The sequence below is a fragment of the Microtus pennsylvanicus genome, chromosome 9, assembly GCF_037038515.1.
Source record: "Microtus pennsylvanicus isolate mMicPen1 chromosome 9, mMicPen1.hap1, whole genome shotgun sequence".
In the NCBI taxonomy this organism is placed as follows: domain Eukaryota; kingdom Metazoa; phylum Chordata; class Mammalia; order Rodentia; family Cricetidae; genus Microtus; species Microtus pennsylvanicus.
The window spans coordinates 19,368,536-19,382,336 of NC_134587.1; the positions used below are offsets into that span (position 1 = coordinate 19,368,536).

The 13,801-nt window shown below is 38.0% G+C and overlaps 1 protein-coding gene across 1 annotated transcript in view; it reads right to left on the reverse strand.

Annotated features, from left to right (window-relative positions):
* The window catches only part of Psmd14 (proteasome 26S subunit, non-ATPase 14), an 83,365-nt gene that overhangs the window by 4,581 nt on the left and 64,983 nt on the right, over positions 1-13,801 (reverse strand). Inside the window, exons 9-10 of the mRNA XM_075985053.1 lie at positions 8,701-8,775; positions 7,114-7,239 (exon numbers count right to left, since the gene is read on the reverse strand). Of these exons, the coding sequence (XP_075841168.1) occupies positions 7,114-7,239; positions 8,701-8,775 (201 nt within the window). The remainder of the gene's footprint in view (positions 1-7,113; positions 7,240-8,700; positions 8,776-13,801) is intronic.

A 13,801-nucleotide genomic window follows, 5' to 3' on the forward strand; every position in this document is an offset into this window, starting at 1 on the left:
AGGCAATATAGTTTATCTTTCTAAATTACTTTCAAAATTGTGACAATGTACTTTGCTGCCTTGAAAACGTGTTAGATGAATGGCTCAATTCTCCTGAGTGTGTACTCCGTACCCATTCAGCGTTAGCTGTTCCACACACATGGCAACAACAGTACTCATTGCAGTACTGGAAGGAGGCAAGAGTTTTGGAATTTGACTCAAAATACCAATTCACATATAAATAATCATTAGAGAATATTTTGGATTAATGTAAGTATCAAAGATGGCAAATATACAAAGATGAAAGTCAAAAGCACTTAAGCCTTTTAATATTAGTTGAAAGGAAAAATATGATATAAAAAGCTCTGATAAAATTTTAAAATCTTGAACAACATTTAACCACTTTAGCAATTAGTTTTTCCATCCCCAATAATTAAAGAGAGTTCACAAACTCTTTGAGAAGTGCAGATGGTAAAAAGTACTCCCAGCCATGGGTGCCATCTGGGAGAGGAGGAGCAGCTGCAGATTCAGGCATACACTAAGGTTGCAAACCCCCACGACAGGAGATGTACGCACATCCCTTCCAGTGTAAGAGAGACGTGGTCACGCCATCCAAGTCCTCAGTATTGTCTCCCTACCTAAGTTACCTAGATCTATCTGCCATCTGGGCAAGCCCAGTCTGTCTTCACTCACAGTTCTAATCTGGCTAGTCCCCAGGAAAAATTAAGAAATGGTAGCAGCAGAAACAAATGAAATTCAGGCACAGGCAGTGTCCTCACTAGGGAACTTCTGTGTTTATGGCAACTTCTGTGATTTGGCTTCAAAATTTGCTTTTGCATTCGTGCTCTTCGGTTTACTCAACCAACAAAAAAGCACTGAAAATGTTTGTGGCTATTCACACTAGAAACGTTTTTAACAGTTTATCAACAAAGACCCCCAGATGGCTATCCCATCATGCACGGTCTGCACAGTTCTAAGAAATTCTTGGAATTTGGTCTGCTATGTGATCATAATCCCCTCAAATGTACCCTCTATCTTAAAGAGACTTTTACTAAAACCATTAACACCACTCTTTTTTTTCCTACTAATGATCAAAATTTTAAAATGAACAATATCTCAAATTTCATCATTATTTATCTTTTAATAGAGACTGGACCCTTGGCATGTCACTAGCATTCCTGACAGACAGACACAGAGCAACTCCACTTTCCTGAACACCTGTACAATTAATTATCCAACACCTGTTTCTCTCCTGTCCCTTAACCACTGCTTTTTAACATGTCTTTTTCCACATATACCTCTGAAAAGCCCCTTTTTTTCTTTACTGGCATTCTTTCTTCATTCTACAACATGTTAAAATTTCATTGAAGTACACACTCTTAAACAGCATCAATAGAGCAATTTATTTTTCATGTAACAAAGGACAAAAAAGCTAGAATGGCATATATTATGTTTTTACCAGTAAACAATATCTGTGTAACTGCTAAGTGTTTATTTCTTTTGTAACTTTAAATTTTATATCTCATAGTGAATATGAATAAAACTAATATTGATTAGAGAGGCAGAAAGTCTAAATAAAAGGCTTTTACAAGATATATTTTGGAAAGCAAAGTGAACAAACATGAAGCAATATGTAAACTCCCTAAGATAGAAGAAACATGAATATAAAGGACAACAAAACTTTTGACGACTACCACCACTAAATTGCAGCATATGTACGCATGTATAAATGTGTCTATGTATATATGTATGTATGTTCTTGAGACAGGGTCTCACCATGTAGCTCTGGCTGTCCTGAAACTCACTATGACCAGGCTGGCCTCAAATTCATAATTCAAAACCTGTCTCTGCCTCTGAGCGCTGGGATTAAAGGTGTGCACCACCACTGCCCAGACTCACAGTAACATTTGTAAGGAGGAAACCTCATTTCTTTAGATGGTGAATCATGAATAGTAATAAAGCCAAATACATGATTTACCAGACAACCTCACACAGACCCTTTGCAAAAATCTTCTCTTTTCTTTTTTTTTTTTTGGTTTTTCGAGACAGAGTTTCTCTGTAGCTTTGGTGCCTGTCCCAGAACTAGCTCTTGTAGACCAGGCTGGCCTCGAACTCCCAGTGATCCGCCTGCCTCTGCCTCCCGAGCGCTGGGATTAAAGGCGTGCGCAACCACCGCCCGGCCCTTTGCAAAAATCTTAACAGGAAATCCAATTTTAAAGCATAATAAAATCAAAAAGGGGATATAAAATAAAGATCCCATGAGTATGTAAACATTTGCATATATAACAGCAATTTGTAACCCAGTCTTTTGAAAAACAAAAGTGGTTTCGGTAAGCTAGCATATTGGCATACACCTCTGATCTCAGTACTCAGAAGGAAGAGGCAGGGGGATCTGAGAGTTTGAGGCCAGCTCAGTATAAATATTAAGTCCCAGTCAGGGTTCTGTGAGAGATTCTGTCAAAAGAGAAGAAAGGGAGAAAGAGAAGTTTCTGGTAGTATCTGCTAGTTGCCAATATCCGTCTTGCTTTCTTTTTATTTTGTCTGATTTTCCTACAGGAATCAATGTTCTCAGCTACAAGACTACATTATATAAACTTTCTTGCTGCCAGGGGTGCTCACTGGGCCCTGTTCCGCCAATAAGAGATAGTCAGGCTTCTGGCTGGACTATACAAAAGCTCCTGAAAAGGATTCATCCCTTTGTTTTTCCTTTTCCCCAGTTGTACACTTAGGCTTAGCAGCGGCACTGAACCTTATGATTAAGAGATGGATGTCAATAGTGAAAGAAGAACAGAAAAACAGAAGGAATCAGAATCTGACTCTGAAGTTTCAAACTGGCCTTAAAGTGTAAGAGAGAACTTTAATTATATTTAAGCAATTGCTATTTTGAGTTAACATGACATTAGAAATTTAAAAAACAGAAAATCAGGAGTTACATAAGTATAGAATTTTCTATCTCCTATCTTAAAGATGACAATGTTACTAAAACAATGTTGACTTATGACATATATTTAAAATAAATATCATTTTCAGGAGACTGGAAAGATGGCTCAGCTGTTAAACACCCTTAGTATTCTTCCAGAGAATTCATTCAGTTCCTAGCACCCATATGGCAGTTCACAACCTTCTGTAACTCTAGTTCCAGAAGATCAAATGTCCTCTTCTGGCCTCCCATGCCATGGTAAACATGCATACACACATACATACATATTCATACACACAAAATAAATACAACCTGTAAAATATTATAGAATACTCCCACTGGCAGCACGTTTCATAAGCTTTTAATATTTAAAGTTTTGTCTACTTGTTTGGTTTTTTTCCTTTAATAAGGTAGAAACTTTTTCATGCTAAATACCATTTTTTTTCTAATTCTTTTGATCATTTGTTTTAAAAAGCATTCTAACCACCTATAACATTCCTGACAAAACAGTTCTGAAAGTTATCTCCTTATTCTCTTGGATTTCTGTTTCATTGTAAATAATCTATCACATTACATTCAAATAATGATGATTTGACGCATTTTCCTCAATATTTAATCTTGTTTTTCTTATCTAAGTACATGAGCACAAAAATTTTCTGCCTAATAATTATACTTAGTTTATATGAATTAATATAAAATTATCTCATTTATCCAAAAAGTAAGCTATCAGGCAAGATTTTTGTTTCTGTGGGGGTTTGTTTGTTTTCCTTGAGACAGGGTTTCTTTGTGTAATAGCTCTGGCTGTCCTAGAACTCTCAGTAGACCAGGTTGACCTTGAACTCACAGACAGCCACCTGCCTCTTCTTCCAGACTGCTGTGATTAAAGGTGTATACCACGACTCCTGGCTTCTATGTTATTCTTAAAATGATCTTTTGTAATCCATCTTTTGACCTATACATTCATTTACAAATATGTAATGAAACATTAGAGTTTTAAAATCTAGCAGCAGCATTTTAGTCTCCATAGATGAGGGGTTTGGAACACAGTGCTGCGGGAGTTACAGCCTAGTCATTAGAACAACCATGTGAATTATTACAATAATAATCAAGCAGAAATCCTGTATGGAATTCAGACCAGAAGAATTTAATTATCTCCAAACTCATTTTACTTTAGGACCTGACTGGCACCTAACAATAATTACCTTAGTTTTTAAAACCCAGCCAATTAAAAAGAATGCCATGAAAAACTGGTAGTATGGGCCTTCCTTGTGTATTTTAAGTGTTACTATAAAAACTTCACCGTTTTCTTTCAATCACAGAGGGAATTACATTCCCAAATTTGGACTCTTCATATCACAGCTTACACACTGTTTTCATTTTTTAACTAAACCTTACAAGATTTTTAGTGCTACAGAGATTTTTAAAACTGTAATATAGGAAAAAAAACTTCTATGGATGGGCAGCAGTAACCATAAATAGGTTATTTCCTGGCAGAAGGAAATATGAATTTACTTAAATGTAATGTTACAGAGAAATAAAAATCATTCCTACAGTCTGCTGAATAACACTTGTTCTTTCTTTTTACAATAAAAGGTTAACTACTTTAAATGATAAACTACTATTTTCTGTCTTCATCATCCCCACAGTATGAAAGCCCCACTAGAAGAAGAACTCGCTTACCAGGGTTTCCAGCTGAAATTCTGCTCTAGGACACACTTGTCCAAACCTAACCTAACTGCTGGAATGGAGTTTTGAAGACTCCACTGGCTTTATGGCAAACCTTAGTTCTTTCAATGACCTGCTATTACATTTGTTGAATCTTATATTCTGTTTCTTGTACAGTAATTTTTTTATATATACTATAGTATTTAAAAACAAAGTTTTACTTTCTGGTATAACAATAACCAGTCTTTTGTTTTGTTCTGGCTTTTTGAGACAGGGTTTCTCTGTGTAGCCTTAGCTGTCCTGGAACTCAGAGAGAGATCCCCTGCCTCTGTGCCTCCCAAGTGCTGTGATTAAAGGTGTACACCACCACTGACCGGGTTACAATAATCAGTCTTAACTACAACTCCCAAATCTTGAATTTCAGCCTTTACTTTTTATTAATTTTTTTTCCTTTTTTTTTTTTGTTTGTTTTTTGAGACAGTGTTTCTCTGTGCAGCCCTGGCTGTCCTGCCTGGAACTCATTATATAGACCAGGCTGGCCTCAAACTCAGAGATCCACCTGCCTCTGCCTCCTGAGTGCTAGGACTGAAGGCGTGGCCACCACTGCCCAGCATTATTAATTTTCAATCCCACATTCTGAACTGTTGAAGAAATGTAACTTTGGATATTTATGTGTGTATCTTGGTAAAGATCACAGAAATAGAAAGGAAGCAGTGAGAGGGGAAACAACAGGAAGTGGGGCAGGGAGAAGCAACAGAACATGCGACATCAGAGTGGAGAAGGAATGGGGACAGAATGGGGAGAATCAACCAAAACAGAGCATGTAAAAATACCACAAGGAGACCTGTTATTTTGAATGTCCAGTTTTTGAAAAATACCTTTCTTCATTCCTTTCTATCTACAGTGAAAAGGCTACTGCTACCAACACACTACTAGTCACGTAGGCAGGAAATGTTAAATTCGTCTTCAATTTTCCTCTTTTCACAGAATTCAACCAGTGAGGCCTCCATCCCCACTGCCACCACAACAACATAACCATTTAGTGTAACTCCTAAAGTCAGGCTCTGGGTATGCTGTGCCTCTGATCAAAACAAACTCTTTAACTGCCTCCTATTCCACCTCACACTCACTCCAGGCACACATACCGTTTTCTCAGTTTATCCCACACCTTTTCTTTTTCCCAACCTCTCCTATCACCAGCTTCAAGACTCTGAAAGCTATGATTTCATCCTGCCCACTCCTGAGTTTGGGCTTTTTAGGCTCCACATACTTGTTAGGAATTGTCTTTATGTGTCTAGTTTGTTCCACTTCGCCATGTCTTCCAGGTTTATTGTGTTGCAATGACAGGACTTCTTTCTTCTTAAAGACTTATCAGCATTATATTGTGAACACACACACAAGGAGAGAGAGAGAGAGAGAGAGAGAGAGAGAGAGAGAGAGAGAGAGAGAGAGAGAGAGAGAGAGAGAGAGAGAGAGAGAGAGAGAGAGAGAGAGAGAGCGCTGCACATTCATTTGTTGCTGGACACTAGGAGACTCCGTGCCTTGGCAATTTTAAATACTGGTCAGCAAACCTGCCTCTACCTACACAGCACTGTTCCCTGTGCAGCAACCTAGGCTGCGCTGTCCCCACACCAAGCTTCTCTGCATGGGCTGGGAATGCAACTCAGGCCTTTACAGACTGCACCATCTCCCCAACCCAAAACCTACATGTAAATATTTTCAGGGAGTGTGCATAATGATCTTTGCACATGATTTTTAATGGCCCACATAAAGTCAGACCCTAGTCACTGCTCTCTTTCCATAACACTAACTATGATATACTACACTGTCCTTGTTTATGTTCTCTTATAGAAAGTAAGCTCTCTGGGCAACAGGGATTTTTAATGTCTTACCTTTTTTTTTTTTTTTTAAGCATGCCCCAGTGCTTGGCACATAGTAAGTTTTCAGTAAATACTGATTAAGTGAAAAATGTAAAAGGTCACAAAATAAATTAGATATAGCAAAAAAAAAAATTATTATTTAAATTTTTGGAGACAGGGTTTCTCTGTGTAGCCCTGGCTGTCATGGAACTCACCTGATAGATGAGGTAGGCTGGCCACAAATTCAGACATCTGCCAACCTGTGTTTCCAGAATGCTGGGATTAAAGGTGTATATTACCATGCCTGGCTTATATTTTATTTGTAAGTATTTACATGTGTATGCCATGTGCCAAATCCTCTGGAGCTGGTGCTATAGGCAGTAGTCAGCTGCCTAACATGGGTGCTGGGAACTGAGCTGAGCGCAATAAGATGCTCTTGACTACTAAGACGTCTCTCTAGCCCCCAGCTGCCCATTTGAAAAAAAACCCAGGTGCCTTTGTTCACATATTTTCTATGGCTACATTTGCAAAATGGTGCAAGGTTTGGGGAAGAGTCTAAATTGCCTATACATCAAGTATTTATTTTCTAACCTACAAAATATGTCTATTTTTCATTATTTATTTTATAAAACCACTTGGTACCTAATTATACACATTTTAACAGTTACCAAGAAAACAAATGATTTTTACCTTATTATAATTCTTGGCTAATTCCAACATCTCTTTTACCACTGATTCATTGTGTTTACAATGTTCACTGTAGTCCTCAAGTGTCAATCCTTCCATCCAACTCTTCTTATGCAAATTTAACAGCATCTAAACATAAAAGAAAAGGAAATTATTTTGTTGCCTTAAAAACATTTCCTTTCCCTGTCTTGAGAACAAAAAAACTTCACAAAAATTAATGAATTTGAACTTAATTTTATCCAATCAAATAAGCACCAATTGGAAATATCCTAAATTTACACCACTATACCCAGGTGCTCCAAATCCACGCCCTTTGCCTCTGTCCTGACCTTGGTTACTCCATCTCAAATATTTACATTCACTTGTCCTATACTTAGCAGAGACAGATGCCCTTCCTAACTACACTACCTGAAAAAAACTGTCTCACATTGTTGGAACAAAGGTCTTTCTTTCCTTGACTTACTATGTTAATTTTATAGTGTCTATGAACATTTTCTTCTTTATTCAGTTAACATTTAATATCCTCAGGGTCTAGCTAGACTCTTAAATTACACACAGGTTTGTTATAAAAACTTAATATTTACTTGTTGACAGGACTGAAAAATAAAACCAGGAAAACCATCATCGGTATGTTTACTTTTCAAACACATCAATAAACTGCGATTAGGGTGCCAGCTGAGAATCTGAACAACTTAGATCCCCAAACTGGACTCAAGTTCAAAGACTTCATCAAAAATGCATTTGTGTGCTCGTGCAGACTCTGGGGCAAGGGGCGGGCGGACCGCATTCTGGAGCCCAGGGTGGCTTCAGACTCACAGGCTCCCCAAAGGAGCCTCCCCAAAGGCTACGACCCCTCACCTGCCTACAAATTGACGGTTTTCTTTTACTATGATTATTTTGGGGAGTGAGCACACGTACCACACCATACATGTGAAAACCACATGGGTGCCAGGAACTACTCTGGTCATCAGGGGCAAGAACAACATATGTTAATCAGAAAAAGAAAAAAAGAACAAAACAAACAAAAGAAAACAAAACCGACCAGGGAATATTATGCCCAAGTAATTCCTATTTCTTTGCTTATTTCCATCTTCTCTATGTCCCAGCTTTGTACCAATGGTTGCAATCACCCATGCTCTACACTGGCCCATAACTGAATGCTGAGAATGGGATTTTACCAACATAGTCACTACAAGTGCCAAGACATCCCTACCATGCCTGGACAGGATTCCACTGGAATGCTCAGAAAAGACTTGAGGTTGATTATCTAGGTTAGCTGGATAAGGGCTTTTGTTCTGAGAGAGCAGATGAACTAAAGAATTAATAATATAAATGTAAGGGTTTGGAGAGATGGTTCTGCAGCTAAGAGTATATGCTACTCTTGCAGAGGACTCAAGTTCAGTTCCCAGCACACACATCTGGAGGCTCACAACCACAGGAGACTCCAGTTCCAGGGGATGCAACAACCTCTTCTGACCTGAGGGCACCAGGTATGCAAGTGGCGCACAGATATACATGTAGGCAAATCTCAGGAACATAATTATAAAAACTAATTTTCTTTAAAAAGAAAAAGATTTTTCATTGACTTACCTTCTGTTCCAGTTCATTTTTTCGATAATTGATAGTGATGGAGTAATAATGTCTGTTTAATCCATGAATTAATGCCTATAAAAACAATTTTAAATGATAAATTAATCTTTCACCTAATCTAATACAAATGTTTGAAACTGTTGACATATCTTAAGCATGACGCACCCACCTCATCTTTATTTATTTTAAGATAATGTACCTCTGTCTGGCCTGAAACTCACTTTGTACACCAGGCTGATTTTGAACTCAGAGATCTGCCTGACTCTGCCTTAGAAATCTGGGATAAGGGTCTGAGTGTCCACCATGGTAAAAGCCCTGCAACCAAGCCTGTCAGTCTAAGTTCCATCTCTAGGACCCACAGGGTAGAAAGAGAGAATCAACACCTACAAGTCCCCTCCCCACAACACAAAATATGTAAAATGTAATACATTTTTAAATAAAATTGAAAGGGATCTTATTATAAATACAAATTATTTTTCTCAGCTACAAGTTTAAAGGATTGGGAATTTAATTAGTTAATTCTTCAAAGCAGTTTAGGTACTTCACAAATTCAAACTTTCCACAGCCTTGAAAAAAGTCTCAACTCATAAGCAGTTACAAACCAACTATCCATATTTTATTGTCTGATTTTTATGGTGTTTGGGAGGGAGTTTGCTATTTCAGAAGGAAAGTCTAAAATCCTGTAATAGTCCACATGTCTCTGCATCCACATTAATCTGGGGTTTCTCTTTTGGTTCACTCAATCTTCACTAATTCAAAGATTTATGTCCAGGCAAGTCTTTAAACTATCAACGAGGAAGCTAGGTAGGTATGTGTGTGCTAATTCAAATGTGTGCACATGGATTTTTGTGTCCCCGCATGGAGAGACCTAAGGTCAACTGCAGGAGTCTTCTTTGATTGCTCTCCACCTCAGTTTCTAAGACAAGGTCTATTCACTGAATTTGGAGCTTATAGATTATGCTCTGCTGGCTGGTGAATGGGCTTCTGGGATCTGCTCACCCTAACTCAGTGCTGGGGTTGCCTGGCTTTTTACTTGACATCTCATGTCTGTCAAGTGTCAGCAGCACACACCCACCAACTGAGCCACCTGTTACAACCCAGAAGCTTGTTCTTTACCATGTCCACCTCACTCATGCTCTAAATTCAATGACAAGAAATCAAAATCTCATTAATCAGAATTTATTTTCATTGTATTCAATCTCCAAGATAAACAGGCCAATCACAACAAAAACTTAAGCTATTTTTTTTAAAAAGGTAACTATAGGAGGGAACCAAATACTATTGTTCTGAATGCACAACAAAATCATTCCTAAGAATGCTCTACTATGTCCAAAGGCCAGCATCTCAGCTATCATCAAAGAAGGAACTAATACAACTGGACAAAAGGACAAGGAGCAGAGCGACAAACTTTGGAACACTCAATCCCAATATCTCCTCGGTGCTCAGGAAGCAATGTATGTGGGAAGGCAGAAGATTTGTAAAAGCTAGAGGGATGGATGTAATGTCTTCCAGACACAACAGGACTGGCACACATACTGCATGTGTCTCAGACTGTGGCAGCACACACAAGACCCAGACAGATCCAAGACAGACAGGGTCCCAGCACTGACAGAAGTAAGTGTGCACAGGCTCCCGACCTAACCCAGAAGCTACTCCAGCCGACAACCACTTACAAATGAAAAATTAGTTTTCTCCAATGAAGGCTCACTGGGCATACAAATCACACATAAATAACGCAGGCTCCATGCCCAGCAGTAAATAACAAACACAAAATGAACTTGATGGCATTTTGTAGATTCTTTTGGTCTCAAATTGCTTTGTTTGGAAAATTTTTCTTTAAAATCTTATGTCTTTTACTTGTACATAATGGTTTCCAATGTGTTTTGTTTGTGTGAGTGTGTGGTTCTTATGCATTTTCTTTTCAAATTTTCTGTTGTTGTTATTTTACTTATTTTCTGTCTGTTTTCTAGAGAGGACTTGGAGTTGGGAGAGGAAGTAGGGAGATCTGGAAGCAGATGGAAGAAGAGAGTGATTAAAATATAGTGTAGGAGAAAGAAATTATTTTCAGTTGAAAAAACTGAAAAATAACGATGTTATATACTGCCTAAGTATCTCTCTAGCAACATGAAGTTCAACTGTGGTTCCTAGCAGTATTAGAGAAACCTACAAAAAAAAAAATTAGCCTCCAAAGACAAAAGGATTAGAATTATAATTTATAATTTTTCAACAATTGTAAAAACGAAAAAGGACTTGGGTTAACTGCCTGGAAATAAAGACAGAGCTAACCAATAACCACCACTTTCTAATTAGGGTTTGTGCCGTCTAAGCTGGAGTAGAAGAGTGGGGAAGTATCTAATGGCTGCCTAGCATGTGCTGTGCATCCCACACATTCTAACGCAAGAATCTAGTAGGTTCATCCCGTGGACATGACACTAACTCTTAATTTATCCTAATTACTAGCTAATAAAAGGTAGCACAGAGGATTCGAAGCCAGATCACTGACTACAATCTATGTCCGTTCTGATGTACTGTGCTACAATGCAATCCCTGGTAAGATTAAGTCTACATATTTTTAAGAACAGTCTTAATTTGAAGATTTACTGACAAAAAAAAAAGGAGGGGGGGGGACCACTGATATCAGCCAATGACCTTTAAGAGGTTGGACCAGGTTAGGGAGTGACCTTTTGGTACCTAGAGAAAACTGCCAGCCCACATAGGGGCTCTCTCTCTCTCTTTCTGGCATTTGGTGGCACTATTTGGTTTTCAATTTTATTATGCAGACAAATGTAGTAAAAACACAAACACCGAGACAGATTAGCAAGTACAGGATCAAACAAAGATAGCCAACAGTCTTCCAACTTCACTTTCTCACCCACTGCACGCACATCCCCAGGATATTCATTCCAGAGTATAACCCCATGCAGTAGGACTGTAAGACTGGCGTTCTCAACTCCCTAATGCTGGGCCTTTAATCCTTTGATCTTGTCCCTCATGTTGCAGTGACCCCCTCCAACCATAAAATTATTTTCTGTGTTACTTCCTAACTGTAATTTTGCTACTGTTATGAATCGTAATGTTAACATCTGTATTTTCGGATAGTCTTAGGTGACAGCTATGAAGGGGCCGTTTGATGCTCAAAAAATGGCGACCCACTATTTGAGAACCAGTAGATCCGTATACTTATGGTAAACACAGCAGGTGTTTTATAAATCAGCTTGCTGGACATTACAGCACATACTTGTAATCCCAGCTCCCAGGCGATTAAAGCAGAATTCTGGATTTGAGGCTACCCTGGGGTACACGGAGCCAGGTCAGCCTGGACACACAGTAAGACTGTCTCAAAACAAAACAAAGCATCACACAGGCAACATATAAAATAGGCCAAAAATTTATTTAATTAAATTCTCAACTATAATATAAAAGAATGAGATGACCTAGCAGTTCCTGCAAATTAACAGTAACTCAAGCAGCTCCGTTCTCTGGGCCTCAGCTGCCTCATCTAGAAAATGTTTCGGGGCCATTATAATAGTTTCACTGCTGTTCTTTACAACTCTGTGTTTTATTAACTATTTTCAATAATTGTAAGTATTGAAAATACTTTCTCTCTATTGCACAATGTAGGCGCACTCAGGGCTACACTTAGAGACTCAAAGCCCAGTGCATGCATTGGGGAACCAATGTTTGTTAATGTCCAAAAGGATGACAACTCCAAAATTTAGTGTGATTCATCACTAAAATACCAAAAAGCCCAAGTTTTTAATGGAATCCTTAAAAAAAAATCATTAAAATAAATACTGCCACTTCTAAGCATTGACAGTAATAATCAAATGTTCCACGTACAAAATAATATAGTTTTCTGTATTAATATAGAAGCCTATAGAACAGTTTTAAGTATTACACTTTGTATTCCCTTAGAACAAAGACTTCTCTGAAAGTGAAAATAAAGTTTACTTCAATATTGCCATGAACACTTACAATGGCTGAGGTTAAGAGTACTTGTTGCTTTTGCAGAGGACCGGGTTCAATTCCCAGCACTCATATGGTGGTTTGCAACCATACAGAACTCTAGTTCCAAGGGATCTGATGCCCTCTCCCAATTTCCATGGGCACCAAGCATACATGTGGTGACAAACATACATACAGGCAAAATACTCACACATAAAATTCATAAAATATTATTTTGTAAAGATATTGTTTTACTATAGAAAGTTTTTAAAATATGGATAAAGAAAATAAGGGAGGAAAATCCCATTATTCTACTACCTAGAGATAATCAAATCCAACATCTTGGTATAAATACACAGGTTCTAAAACATGTACTTACTAAATGGAGAACATGTATATCCCATTTAAATTTTCCTGTAACTGTTAACCAGTTTACAATGTGATCACAATATTCTCCCACATCTTTAAGTACATTAGAGACACCAGTGCTAAAGAACACACTAGTGACTGCTGCCAGGCTTCTACCACTTACTTCTAAGTTGTCTGGGGAACAAGTTCCCTCTTAATACAGCTAACTTTCCCTTAAGATAAAGGGTGTGGTGTTTCTGAAAGGTTTCTATCAGCAATCTAAAAATTTGACATACAGACATTTAAATTCTATTATAAACTTTCTATCTAGCTTGTCCTACAAAAGCAAGTTATTTTAAAGGTGCGCCCCTCTTTGGCTTGATCCCAATGGAGTGTCTTAGTGTTGAAATCGTCTAAACTGTAAAGCATCCAAATAGATGCCGTTCTGATGGGCACTACACAAACTGTGAAATAAACATATTTACAGACTCTAATTGGGAGACAAGACAAATTTAAAATGATAGGAAAATAATGCCACTTTTTAACTTAAGCTTGAAAACTGTTTCAAAAGGTCCATTTTTAATTCCAGGTGGAAGGCAGGGCTACACACTACCAAGGGGATTAGTACAGAAAAAACAGATTTCAGTATCAATTCTGCCTGTGAAGTTAAAAGGCAGCATTTTAATTTTAAAAAGGCAATATGCAACAGGTAACTCGTGACTTGCAGAAATCCACCATGTAGCGAACACAGGACTCTAGGTTGTGAGACACTATTGAACCTTCTGTAGAAATAATGAAGCAGGATGAT